This window comes from Cyprinodon variegatus, unplaced genomic scaffold (assembly GCF_000732505.1).
Source record: "Cyprinodon variegatus isolate N-32 unplaced genomic scaffold, C_variegatus-1.0 Scaffold93, whole genome shotgun sequence".
Lineage (NCBI taxonomy): Eukaryota > Metazoa > Chordata > Actinopteri > Cyprinodontiformes > Cyprinodontidae > Cyprinodon > Cyprinodon variegatus.
The window spans coordinates 640,618-655,531 of record NW_015150546.1 but is presented as its reverse complement, the minus strand read 5'-3'; the positions used below and the strand labels follow the sequence as shown (position 1 = coordinate 655,531).

The 14,914-nt window shown below is 36.4% G+C and overlaps 1 protein-coding gene across 2 annotated transcripts in view; it reads right to left on the bottom strand.

Annotated features, from left to right (window-relative positions):
• pc (pyruvate carboxylase) overlaps window positions 1–14,914 on the bottom strand; it is a 373,340-nt gene that overhangs the window by 286,191 nt on the left and 72,235 nt on the right. For both annotated transcript variants that reach the window (XM_015373837.1, XM_015373838.1), the window contains exon 10: window positions 4,854–4,972. In XM_015373837.1, the coding sequence (XP_015229323.1) occupies window positions 4,854–4,972 (119 nt within the window). The remainder of the gene's footprint in view (window positions 1–4,853; window positions 4,973–14,914) is intronic.

Here is a 14,914-nt window from a genome sequence, read left to right as displayed (position 1 = left end):
TTTCACCTTTAGCAGTAAGTTTAAGTAAAATTTTCTGTTTAAATTGAATTAACCTATGAAACAATATTGTACCTAAAAATGATCTCATGTCTTCCTTATAAAATGTCCACCTCCAGTCAAGCACACATACTTGCCATAATCAGGACAATGGTAGTGTTGTAACAAAGACGAAATGGTGTTTAAGAGAGGCTATATTTCAAAAATGTCTTCGGTTTCGAAAAACTGTCCACTTCGTCTTTGAGAATCCCTCTGTGCTTCAGTAGTGAAATCCTGTGTGACCAGGACAAACGGTAGCATTGGCAAGATTTAAATAAATGCTGGCATGAATGAGGAAAAATGGATCTCAAATGCTTTTTAAATATGACTTTTTTCAGACAACCACTAGTCAGGAATCTATACATGCTGAGATTAGAGATCAAACAAATAAACAGTGTACCAATTTGTTGACAGCAGTAGCAGGTGTATGATCTTCTGAATGAAGAATAAAAATCTAATTTTGTCATGACATAATTCAATAACACCTTAGAACTTTCAATGTGAAATAACAAACAAATCTTATTTTCCAATTTCTGCAGTCAGCATTTATACATCTGGTGTTTCTGATATACAACCTTTCCAGCATGCTCCAATAATTGCTATCCTACTGATTCAACTACACAGTGAGATTTAAAGTGGTTTCATAAATCAAATCAAACTGACTAAAACAAACAGTGGCTTTAGTGCAGAAAAAAAGAACTCCTAGATTACTACTCAAGAATCTAGCATCCATAATTATATGTTAATTATGTAAATGTCTTATTTGCTTATAAAACTCAATATCCATCATTTTAATGGCTTTGGAGTGAGGATTGTTAGAATTCAGGTGTGGTGTTTGTGCCTTCAACATGTAACAAAAACAAAAGCTATTTTGTGAGTGTTTACAGACTGAAAAATGGAGGCAATCCAATAACATAATTCTTAGTTTCACTGGCCGAGAATCCAAACAATAACCAGTGCATGATGAGCTGTATAGTACAGAGATTCTTCAAAGAGCTTCATAAGCAACCAGGAGTAATTAATACATTAGTAGTTGGTAGAGAAACAACCGGGGGAAGAGTGCAGATGATGGTAAGAGGGGTGAAAAGGACAAGTTCATGACAGGACAAAGGAAAGCTGAGGCTTTAGTCAGAGATGAGGCAAAGGGCTGTAAGAGGTGAGAAATATGGGGAGGTGAATATCAGTGAAGGGGAGCGGTCTATGGGAATGACAGCCAGTCGTGGACACACTGGAGACACTGACAGGTCTCACAGAGCCCAGGAATGACAGACTGGAAGTGAGGGTATTCAAGCTATTCAGAAAAATGCTCAGAGACAAAAAGGTTGTAGAGTTGACTTCAGTTGTGGAAAAGCAGATTAGAGAGTCTCTCCCTATAGAAAAAAGGTGGAATAATATGACTTTGGTCTTACTTTTACACATCAAGTATCAAAGTAAGTTTAGAAACCACATAACACATGTAAAGGTACTGAAGTTTGTTTAGAGACTGCTTTAAATCACAACAAGGTGTGTCCTCATGCTACATAGTATGTTTCAATGAGTCCCAAAGGTAACACTCTGCAGGTATGTTCAGACCAGTGCAGCTTTTAACATAATGATTACTGTAACAAAGGAAATAAATTTTACTTAAAATGTTTTTGGGAGAAAAAAAAAACACTTTGCTTGCTAAAATATTGAAGCCAAAAGTATTACAAATAAGTTAGATCCCACCTTACGCAACGTGAAGAGAATTTTAATCTGCACATCCATAGATGAATTTGTCAGTTAAACAAATTCTAGTTTAAAAAGGTTCTGCTGGAACTGGGTACAGAAGGTCTGGTTGCTTCTAATCAAGATGACCTTTGGAGAAATTATAGGAATAAAAGCAAAGTAAACATCCATTATGTGTTTTATTTAAAATGTAGAGCAATAGTATTTCCACCTTAATTAATAGTGTTTTTATGTTTTTATGTCATTATATTCTATATTCCTTTGTGACTTGGAAGGTCTTCAGCTTAGATTTTTCAACTCTGCAACTGACAACATTAACATGGGTATCAAAAGGTAATCTTTAGGTTTTCAAGGTGAGATTGGAAAACTAAACACTTTGACAGGAGCATCTATAGAACCAAGGTTATTTCATGTGGAAAGGAAAAATAAGTAGTGAAATGTAAAATAAATCAAGGGCAGTACAGTCAAGAAGCTATTGAACAGTAGTTACTAAATATTGGAAGGAAATGACTGAAGCAAAATAATAATGAGGTAAATTACAAGATGCAAGCATAGAACACTAAACTTGCAAACCACATGAAAAGCTCAGAGGTTGAACTAAAAAAGGTTGAAAGATGAGGAAGATCAGGCGTTCGTACTGAATAAAATTAGGAATGATTGATGAATAATGAAACAATGAGGAGGAAAGGAAATGATCAAAGACCAGAGAGGCGAACAGTAGAAGAGAAAAGATTTCCCCCCAAAAGAATATCACTGACAAGTCTGTTAGTCAGAGTGTTTCTACTATACAGAAGAATGAATGTCTAAAGCCACTGGGGACCGGGTGCAGCTGAGTGGAAACAAAGCTCTAAGAATAATGGACATAATGTAGGAATAAAACCCCAATGCAGATTTCAATTCTGTCATTTTCTCTCAGCTCTAATAGCCCTCTCTCTACTTCTATTGTAAGGCAACAAATTTCACAAAATGTAGATGGAGGCAAAATGTTTCTTTTCCTTAGCTTGAGATAAAAAAAACCTTTTACAACAGCAGACCTGAGACCTTTGCCTCATGTTTAATGAAAAAATTTAAGTGATGACAGCACAGCCACCAGGGAAAGTGACCATCCTAACCTCAGCAGATAAACTAGAAACTGGCTGCAAGAGTCTAACCTTTGCATAAAGCTCTCATTGGGCATTAATTGAGGCATGATTGGTAGCATTAATGTCTGATTTATGTTAATTTGATTTAGAAACTACTGACAAACAGGAAACATTTCACTTTTGCTCACCATAACACTACAGCTGGATATATTGAAGCAAAAGCAAACCAATTTGTACATTAGCCAGGTCTGCTTTTCCTAACCTAGTATTAAGTTTCAAAGCCTGCTTGAATATTTAAACAAAAAAGTACCAACCTAAACTCTTTTCCAATTCCCAGTCTTCGCTGTTAAAACGTTAAACACATTACATCCAACAGAGGTAGTAGCAAGCTTATGACTAATGTAACCTAAAACAGTTTTGCTTCCCGTTTTGACCAGAAGGATGCATTCTATTTAAAGTGAATTATTTTTAACAAATTAAATCTAAAATTAAATCACAGACTGCGTTTAAAGAAAATTACATTTTCCAATTTGATTTCTCATTTTAATCCTGTAAAGATTGATTAATTTAACCAAAGTTAGATTTTTTTTTTTTATTAATTTTCTACTGTTCTTCCAGCTGCCATTACCTACTATAACTTTATAAAATTTCTGTTGAATGTTAGTGGAATACCATCATTATTTTAATATCTACACAGTGTGATTCAGGGCGCAGCTAAAAATTATTTGGTCACATCATAAATTGGATGTTCAGAGTGAAAAGTACATATGCTAAATCTTGAGAAACTCAAGAAACTTTAAAGCTAATGGGAATCTGTGTTTAAGATGTAGGGAGAAAAGTCCATCTTCATAGAGCCAAAAATATCGAAATTATAATTTATTAGATCCTAATCTAATAAATGCTTTCTATAACAGCAGACATTACATTACTGGACTAGTGTGTTATTAAACTTTTCATTAATACCTGAAAACGACATGAAGACAGATCTTTGCATGCACAAGTTAAGGTTCTCTATATGAATATTTTCTTTAATTCAATATTTTTATATATACGTTTAAAGCTGATGTCACCCATTGGTTAATAAATGGGTCTTTAAGAATACAAGTAATATTGTTTATGTTTGAGTAATATAACGTGATTAAACGCTCAAGAAAATTATTAGACAAAGTTCAGAGCTGCATATTGGTATCAAAAATTAATACGTTGTATCATGACATCCTTAATATATGATGTTGATATTCCTGTTATGGGTGCCACTTTTAGCAGGGCTTTGTAAGAAGATTACTTGCAGCACAAAATGTACCCATATTTTGCAGCCTTTTGAGAGCTGCTTCCATCAACTAAACGCTTTAACTGCTTCAGCTCATCTACTCTGATGCAAGGTAGGCTTATAAATTAGATACAAATCTTTAAATGTATAAACATGTCAGTAACAACAAACATTCATGGTACGGTGATAAACTGGAGGCACTGCTCAGCTTTATCAGTTTGTGTTTTCGTCTTCAGCCTGAGACACATCTGTGTTCCTCGAGCCGAGCAAATCACACAGATCATCAGTAGAGCAGAGTGCTATTTATAACTTCCATTATGCTCTCTTCTTCAGCTTCCCCATTGTTTCTCACCCAGTTGGACCTCATGCTTCACCTTCTCTTCACACCAACTCCACCTGTGCAGGCCTTTCTTTTATTCCCAAATCATCTCCCTACAGACAATTTTCCCTTACACTCGTCACAATTTTCTCTGTTCTCATCATGTAAACCTTATTGCCATTTCTTTTATTTTTAGCCCGTTTCTGTTTGACACAATATGTTGAGTCTGTTCACAGCTCCCCACCTGCTCTGTCCCTTCCCCAGTTTCTGATTACAAATCTTGATATATTCTCAGAGTAGAAACCCTCCAACCTTGAAGCAACACACCTGTCAGGCTGAAAAAACGAACACCAGACGCTCACTGAAAATGACAACTGCAACAATTACGCACCCCTCCCCAGCATAAACCTATCCAGACAAATAAACATCTGTCACTTACTCTGTGATTTCCTCGGTGACGGTGTGTTCGACCTGGAGCCGGGAGTTGACCTCAATGAAGTAGTGTTTTCCATGTTTGTCCACTAGGAACTCCACCGTTCCTGCATTCTCATATCCCACCTGCAGCAGAAAAAAAAAAGAAAAATACACAGTTTTATGACCGTAAATTAGTCAACTAATGTTAATATTAGCTGTGTAAACAATGAAGAGAAAGAACTCCGTCATGTTAATGAACCATGAAACAAAAGGAACGATAAAAAAATACCCTTCTTGCAAAGTGAACACCGCCACATGAAATGGGTAAAGAATGAGCCCTGCACCTTATTTTAGCAATAGAGAAGCCCACTTTCCATCATCGCCACATAATGACAAATTAGATCATTAATCAAAGACGAGTAACTGGAATATCACCGTCAAAAGACAATTTTTCCCAGTACCTCTCAGCTCAATAAATGCAATTAGAATCACAATTGAAGTCAGGTACAATAGATGGGCAGCGATTTGTCTCGGTATTGGTGCCCAGGATGATAATACCTTCCTTAATTGATGGTATGCAATACCGATGGGGCCAAAAAAAACTGCAGCCACATAACAAAGTAGTATCTGTTTGTTGCTCTACTTCCTCTAACATTTCTAAGCAATCATATACCTTATTTTGGTACTTTAGTATTGAATAAAAAAAAATTGCAGTTCAATATTTAGTGTAGTAAATGTGCTCCATGTGAGCGATTAAAGGAAACTACTGAATGATACCAAAGTAGTGGTACTAACGAGCAGTGCATAATTATGACATGGGAAGAAAATGATTCACAGCTTTCACTCCTGAATGTGTAAAACAGAATGGTAGCAGATGTAACGCAGCAAGGAAAGCTGCTAATCCAGTGGACCATGAGGATAAACTGCTGAGTGGAACCAGACAATCACAGCTGTAAAACAAGCTGCATCAAATGTCTTTATCCACCATTTTCAGTTGTTGATCATTACTGTTCCTTGGGACTACGTTCTTAAAGATAATTTCATAAAGTTGGTTATATTTTTTTTAAAGCTTGCAATGTGTAGTAAAATTAACTGTTCTTTTGTTTGAACTGCGGTGTAACCTTTTTACTTGCTACCTTTCGGTATTAATAGAGGTCCTGTGAGGCATTAAGAGCTAAATGCTGTGAAAACCTTTTGTAATTCAAATATTTCTATTACCCTGAAAAAAAAAACTTTTGAAGTCAACAACCTTAAAAGATCTGAGACTTAATAGAAAATTTCTCCCAATAAAAATTCTAGTATTATAAAATAAAGTTTTTACAAAAGACAAAAGTGGTAATATTATGAGAAAAACATAAGGGGGAATATTTCCAGAATAGCCACAGTTTGCAGAACCATTTCAGTCCTGGAATGATAGGTTCAGGTTAAAATATTTTGATTATTTTTATTCTTTGTGAGTATAAAAATCAGGAGAATGAAGGCAAAGGGATACGAAATATGTTTAAAGTCGTAGGGAAACAGCTGTTCCAACCGTTACATTTCCGAATTCTCTCGAGTGGTGCCCCACTTTACACGAGTGAATAAAGTGAATGTGATTGATCAATTATCAAGGGGGCGGGATTGTTGTGGCGGAAAGTTTTCAAGCATGTTTGGTTGTGGCTGGTTTGTCAGAAGCATTTTGCTAACCAGTTAGCAACTTAGTGCTAGTAGGTTCCCAATGGGAAATTACATTGGGACCAGGTAGCACTTAGCAACAAAACTGTCAAGGAACGCTATGAACAGCGGAAACACGGAGTTTTGAGCTGGAGGTCGTGGATGAGACTCTGCCGTCATACATTTTTTATTTAGAGGAGGAAGGGGGGAAGAGGAAGCCAGGGCGGCAGAAGCTTGGTTTGGTGTAGAAGGCTTACAGCCGTACATGTTTGAGCTCTTGCCTCGCAACACTGCCAGTTCTGTTAGCTCTACGCCTGCTGAAGACAGACGTCCATCCCCGTCAACACTGGGACGGAACTCAATGGGAAAGTAAATTATTCTTATTCATTTCAACTGTTGCGTATATTAGCTGGGACATACGAATCAAGATGCTATAATGAAAAAAAATGCGATTGACAGACTGTTGATGTATGATTGGCCGAATTTAGATGTACAAGCTGACGGATAACTAACTGGCCTGCATAAAATAACGAGAACATTTTAAAAAACAGATTTTTAAGACAGGATTTTTTTTTATAGAAATTTAATATAGTCAGATAAAGAGTACTTTTATACTACAAAAATAAAACAACGAATATAAAGTATATTCTGAGATTCAAGTCTCAACATGGTGGAGGCTTCGACTCATCCGCTGCATAGGCAGACCCTGTCCAATGAGGAGTCAATGTATATAATGTCTATGCCTGTAGACCACCAACTCAAACACTGGTTCCAACCTCTTTGCTGCAATGCCTACATTTCTATAAGACGGACCCCGGGAGTGAATCATGTAAAGATAGATGCAATCGGCGGAGTTCCCTTAAATCTTAAACCAATCTTTTAATATTTGTTAGATTTGAAGTGCCTCAAGATTATATTTGTTGTAAATTGAGAATACAAAAGTAATCTAAATTGGCAAAACCCTCCAGTCACCTATCCCACTCTAAATCCTCTCATTAACAAACCCAGCAGTTACTTTAATGATTTGAGGAACAGACTGGCTCCAAAACCAGAGAGGAAAAAGAAAATAGAAAAAAAAGGTCTGGGTCAGACTGTCACTCCTCCTCCCCCTCTGCAGCCCCTCAAGGCTTACAATTCACCAATTCCACTCCTTAAGATGTGTAAATTTCTTGCAGTCGTTTTCATGCATAATTTTCTAAAAGAAGTCTGGCTCTTATCAAGGTGTGTGGGACCTAAGAAACTTTTGCAGGTCAATACATTTAAAGGAAAACAGTTGGACAGCCAGATCTAAAGTAAGATTTCCTAGAGAAGATAAGTGTGATCCCTCCATAGGTTGTGGACACTCCAGAACATAGTGTTTCTATTGTTAATCTCTGATTCAATAATACGATTTTAACCCAAGCCACAGTGTATTTTTTTTATCTGGTCCTCACTTTAAATCAGTGTTGTATAAAGTACTGAAATCTCAGAGTCAAGTAAAAGTATAAGTACCTCTCCAAAATATGACTTTGGTAAAAGTCCAAGTCATTGACTGAAATGTTACTTGAGTAAAAGTCTTAAAGTATCTGAAATGGCTTGAACTTAAGTATAAGAATTACTGTTAAAGTAGATGTGCTCAAGTAATGCAGTGAAAAGTATAAGTAAAAGGTAGTGCAGTTTGAAATTTTTTTTACATTTTGGTAAACTTTGAAGGTTAAATTCACTTAAAATAATATAAACAACCAAGTGTACCGTAGGATACATATAGACTGGCTTTGCCAAACAGACGTATCCTATTGGTGTTGATGAACAAGCCCAGGCAAGACCTGACTTTGTAGTCGGTAGGTGGGGTCAAAACACTTGCGTTTCTCTAGCTTTTTTTTTTTTTTTTTTTTTTTTTTTTTTTTTTTTTTTTAAACTTAGTAACTAAACCAAACATTGAAAATGTATCGGAGTAAAAGTATGCAATTAAGTTTGTAAATGTAGTGAAATAAAAGTGAAAGTTCTCAAAAAAATGTATCCTCTTGGAAAGTATAAAGTACTCCAAAATATACTTAAGTTCCAAAATATACTTAAGTTAAGCAGTGAAGTATTTTTACTTCGTTACTATACAACACTGCTTTAAATGCATAAATATACAATTTGGGCACAATAAAAATAGCTTTCACGTAATAAGCACATTTCATATAAAATGGTTTGCCAAGAGTAAATGTTATATTGTGAACCAACATGTTTCTATAAATATATTCTTTAAAGTTTAAACTAACAAGATAATCTGAAAAAAATGTACACTGATAAGGTTCTTCTGCAGAGAAACATGTGGACGCTTATGACAAGGATTTACAGGCACAATCCCTTAAGAAAAAAAGTTTCAATTATGAGCTTGACATGCACAAACAGCAAAAGGAGGCAAAGCTATGCAAAAAAAAAAAAAAACATTCTGGTGTTCTGCAGACATGAAATAAGATGGTCAGATAAGGAACCAATTAAGGTATGTGCGTGTATCCATGCATTAGCCCGACCTGTGCTAAGCAATCAACAAGCAGCTACAGCTGGAGGTATTGATGCAAGCTTAATAATCCCCTCTGCATACGGTACACAGTGCATGCACAGGGACAGCCTCATGCATTTCACGCCCTCACAGATTCACAAAGTGTGTCTCTTCATATTGAACTCGTTTTCTCACCCTGAGTTAGTGAGTGAAGTGGCATCCACCGTAACAAATTGAGTGGTCACTGTTCTATAACGTACGGCAGCCAAGTCCATGAGCAGACAGGCAGAGGTCTTTGGGATGCTGCATTCCTGCTACTACACACATCTTCAAGAAGGCTTTCAGAAAGAATAAAGGGTATTTTTGCTTTCTGCAGGCTGGAGGTCCCTGTTTAAATGATAACACTGAGTGAGTAAAGCTTATAATAGAAAGCAACAAGGCCCAATCGATAGAATGTCAAAGTGGGGCAGAATTTAAAGGTAAAAATAAAATAAAAGGTACTGTGACAAGGGTTTCAGCCACATTTGTCTACAAGCAGCAAAATTTCTTCGGTTTTTTGTTTTAAAGGGCTGATCAATATTTCCTCATTTTTGCTGAATTCCTTAAAATATTTCCTTTCACAACATTGAATGTCAAGTTTAAAACACAGCCTAAAATAGGTTAAAGGTTTTTCAAGGCCAAGAGTCTGAAAGTGGAAACAAATCCAGACCTGATGGGATATATAATACTTTGATCTGTTACTGTAGCCGTTCTCAATGTACAGACTTTGGTCCTGATCCAAACTGAAAGGTAGGAAAATCCTGACTCAGCCTGATTAAGTAGGAATCTTATTTTCTGCAGGTTTCCTTCTTCTTTCTGTAAATAGGGTGCTGCTTTGTTTCTGTATTCTTTTCATCTTAAACCCTCTCATTTTTCCCCCTGAACATGTCTTTAATATCTGCAACAACAGTTATTTTCTAAAATTTTCTAAAATGTGCCTTTTGCACAGCTAAACTTAATACATTTCCACATTATTTAGCTTTAAATGTTCCTTTAAGCTCATTAATTTTGCTGATGGAAATTTTCCCACTATGGTACAATTTCAGTATTGTTCTTCTATTGTACGTTTCCCAATAAACCATTCTGTTTTCGTGTTCACATCTCTGCATTTACAAAATATTACATTTTTGTTTGTTTGCGCGTGGACAGGGGCTGTTAATCAGGGTAGAAACTTGAGGACCATCCAGTTAAAGAATGTCAACAATTATCTGGGTCAAAACCACTGAGTTTGTCAAAGCTCCCGATTTCATTTCATTCTCCTCTAAGCAAAGTTTAGCAAGCCTGGACGGTGCACTGCTGCAATGCTGGTAGTCCAAAGACTAACATGCATTCTGATGCTTATGTTAACCACATACTTAAGAGTTTTAGATTTCCCCATTTCCAAATATGACCAAAAAAAAGTAAAATCTTGTAAGTCAATGTTTCCAACTGTAATCTAGTGTCTCATCAGCTCATCTAGTGTAGCGGGGGACTTTGTGTTCAGGCCAAAGCATACGATCTTTTCAAATTATAGGGGCAATCTTTTAATTTCATCGTTTATATGTAGCTACTTGGACCACCACAGCCATTTTTTTACATTGCAAGGAAAAAATTACACTTAATGTGGATTCCCTCTTCAGTCTGTACTGATTATTTATCAAAAGGACAAAAATCCTTAGATTTTAAAGCATTTTCACAAAACGGAGTGACTGGTAAAAACAGATTGCGGCAGGATTATTTAAACCCCCATCAATCAAAATGGCTGACTACAAAAAAGTATAGCACTCGTTCAGTCTCTTACCTAATCTAAATGTGATGTGCCTCGTCCAATTCGGGAAAATTTTAAGTAATTTACTGCTCTTGAAAGAGGGGAGTCTAAGCTTTTCAATTATATCATGTATGTGAAAAAACAAAAAACAAAATATGACAATTTAACTGTTTAACTGATTCTGCAAGAGTATTAAAAGTTGCTTTAAATGATTCTTTAAAGTCACTCTAGCCAGAAAAGGCTGTTAATTTTAATACTTTTCTTTGTATACCCAACCTCGTCCAGCAGTTATTAGAGTCGTTATGTTGTAAAACTACATTTTTCTATGCAAAAAGGTTATCCACAAGACTGCACAAAACAATATTTATGCTTGTCCTAGTTCTGTATCACACTCTACAATGTTGCATTTTATTAATTGTACTTTGGTTTCATTATTGTAATCTCAATTAAAATCACTTTTTTCCATCCATAATGGGTAAAACAATGTGGAAACATATGAACCACTGCTTGTGTAGAGTTAGTTAAAGGTTTCTTTAAGATTTCACCATCCCTTTATTGCAATGGTCTTTAAAACACTATTGATAAGTTATTTTGAAAAAAGTAAAAAACTTATACAGTATTAATGATCATTTTCATGTTGGGGCACCACAAAAGGGCTAGCACTTGCTTTAGCCCAGACTGGCTGAGAAGCTAGTCCATACATTTGTTACCTCAAGAAACCTAGGTTAAAAGCCTTCTGTTGAGCCAAATCACTGCAGCCAGAGTTCTGATTGACAAGATGTTTTCTTCCATCATAGCTTCTCTTCATCGACTTTAATAGAAAACAAAACAAAGAAGTCTTTTGTGCGTATGAAACCCTAAATAACCAAACTCCATCTTACAGAGATATGATTGTTCCTGATGTTCCTAACGGTGCACTTTGCTCTTAATCTGCAGGTTCAAAGAATTTCTAAAAGCAGAATATAGGAGGCAGATCTTTTAGTTATCTGTCTCTTCTCCGGTGGAACCAACTACCAGCTTTAGTCCATGAGGCAGACACCCTGTCTACTTTTTAGGCATAAAACTTTCATTTCTCATAAAGCTTACAGCTGAAATGGCTCAAGCTATGCTACTATAGGCTTACACTGCTGTAGGACAAAGACCACTTATCACATTTAATCAAAAAACTGAATTGAGATGGTAAAAGTGAGCTACTGTAAACAATACTTCCATTTAAAGTTAGAAGAGAAAAATACAGCTTGTATTTTTACTGAAATGAAGGGGGCATCTTTTGTGGGGGCTTTCAGAGGTAAATAAGTGAACTCTTCCTCAGCCTGGAACTGATCAAAAACAGCATCTGATCTCCACTCACTTATTTCTCTCTAAACATGCAAATCCTTGGAGGAGCAAAATAAAAAATTCACAACATACTGCACACCATGCCCCACCTAATTCACAGCGGAAGTAGGGGATATTACAGCAAGACTGTAACGTATGCTGGGTCATGAAAGGTTCAGGGTCAGAGTAATGTGGTTAAAAATCTCTGCAGCCTCATGTGAGATGAGCATCAAAGCAGAGGAAGCAAAAATCAATGTGATAATCAACAGCAGCTCAGGCTGAAAACCATAACTGGCTGGTCAACATGTGAGCAGGAGGGCATGGTGTAACGTGTCAGGGAAGCGCACAGGCCAATTTGTTTCAAATAACTTGTCACTGAACCTGAATTTACTGGCAACCGAATGTTTTAAAGACAAAAAAAAAAAAAATCAGCTTGAATATGTACAAGGTCAGTTCTACTAAAGGGAGCTTTAACAGCTTTGCAAATTTCAAATTAAAAAATTTGTCTATTGCCAAGAAGAATAGTAAAATGTTTAAGTCATTCAAGACTGAATTTTTATTTTTCCTTTTTGCAAAAATTTGTCATATTGCTCATTTCTGTTTATATTTGGAGGTTGAGTAAAACTTAAAAATATAATTTCAGCTCCCATTTGTGTTTAATTTAACATAATTCCTCATAAAGCCAGTGCACCAATTTATGATAGTTGATGCTGCTGCTTCATTAACATTGGAAAACAAATTTAGCCGGCCAGATTTCTAGGGACATCAGATGAGGCGTACACAGGACATGAAGCACAAAGCAGCTCATTTTCCACAGGAAGATATTAAATTTCATTAAAAGCTGGATAATTCCACAGGTTTTAACTGAGCCATTTACAGGTAAAAACTGGAAGTAGATGGGAACCAAAATAATATCAACTGACAACCACCATGACCTCTGATCTGCATATAAAATTGCAGTAAAATGGTAGTAACAGCTCTAAAACAAGTTATAAACAGATTCAAATGAGAGATTCAATGGAAAAGGCAATACTAGGAGCAGCTTAGAATATTTTGATCATCCATTAGGTATAAAACTTAAGTCCTCAAGGGCCAGCATGCTGAAACTTAAATGAGTCCCTGATACAAGACGCCTAAATCAAACAAGTTAATTACCTCCTCAGCATCGAGCCAAGTTCTCCTGAGTCCTGCTAATGACCCGGCTATCTGATTGAGCAGAGGTAAATCAAGGAAACATTTGCAATACACCAACTATTGACTCACGCTGCAGAAATTCTGTGCGATTTCACTCAAATACAGCTATAATGGTCAATGCACAAAAGCTGCTAGAATAAATTTTATGTTTCTAAATTTGGTGAGATTAAATCTTTTTGCATTGCGGATTGATGCATTTTTTTGTATTAAGAGATCAAATACTTCCGTTCAGATCTTTTCAAACTATAACTTCTAACAGAGTCAACTAGAAGTCATGAAAAGATGAAACCTCAGTGGAACAGTTACCACAGCCTAATTATATAGGCAGATCCAATAATGAAACCACTGCACCCACAGATTATAAAAAGTTTTGCTTAAACTGCAGTTCTCTCTTTTTCATCTCCATCTTCTCTTGTTTGGGAATGCAGTAAATCTGGTGCAAAGATTCTCTAATCTGATCCAATTCCCTTTCAAACTCTCAGCACACCAGCATCATCCGATTCATAGTCGATACTGCCTGAGAATAAACATGCACACACTTTCAAACAGATCAGCTCCATTTCAGTGGTCGGTAATCCTTTAGCTGCTGGCAGCTACCGAAGCAGCTGAGCTTTCACAATCTGAGCACACAATGCACACTGCAAACCTCACACAGACACATGTGGCCATGCACACATAGATTGTGTGCCCACGCAAAACTTATGGCCATCACAAACAAGAATACGCCCACATATACAGAAATATGTACCCATCACAGCTGTAATGGGAAAGGACCAGATTCCCCCGCCATCCAATTCCTACCGCTCATTTCTTTCCAGTAACGCTGCCACTTCTAAGCTCAGCCTTATAGCAGGATTGAGGTCATCCTTACACCTGCTGCACATCCATTTTCTATTATCTAAGTGCTTCTTTTTATATGCAGAGCTTCTTGAAAGACAAAAGGTGAATGGTGGACAGGCCTGGTCATCTTTCCTTGAACAGGCAAGGCTTCAAACACTGTCGCAGATCCATCAATAACAAACTCAATACCAATTATCGGTTGAATAATGACTGTTCCACAGAAGAATCAACATATCAGAACATTTTACTTGTCTTAATTGTAATTGAGCACAGAGCGGATAAAGCTCTCCAACCGGCAACGACCAAATTAGTGTGAAACCTGGTCATTAGTGTTGCATCGTGCTCTCTTAACAGGTCTTTAGCTTGAGACGGGGATTAAATGAGCTCTGCTGAAAATCTGTGGCCTGCAGAGGCATTTTGACTCCAGCAAGAAAAAGCTGAGGATTTACGCTTTATTGATCAGTTAATGACTAAAACCTGATGATCATCCGTCCCAACAGCTAACGCTCCATTTAAATGGCCCATTTCAGTGGCTTCCATACGTTTCCATGTCAAATTACAGTCCATAATAAATAGAAAATGCCTAGTAAGGGAAATAATTCTATAAAGAAAAAAGTTGGAAAGATGACTAACAAAGCTGAATAAACAGGGTTATAAGTTTAACCATATGGGTTACATTTAAACAAACATTTTAACCATCTTCCAACTCTGTAAGCAGTATTTTTACCTTCACTTTCCCTATATTTAACCTTTATGGATACTGAGCCTTCAGAACACCTACATTTTGAAGGTTCATTAAAAAAGTAGAAAAGAAAAAGCAGGTAAG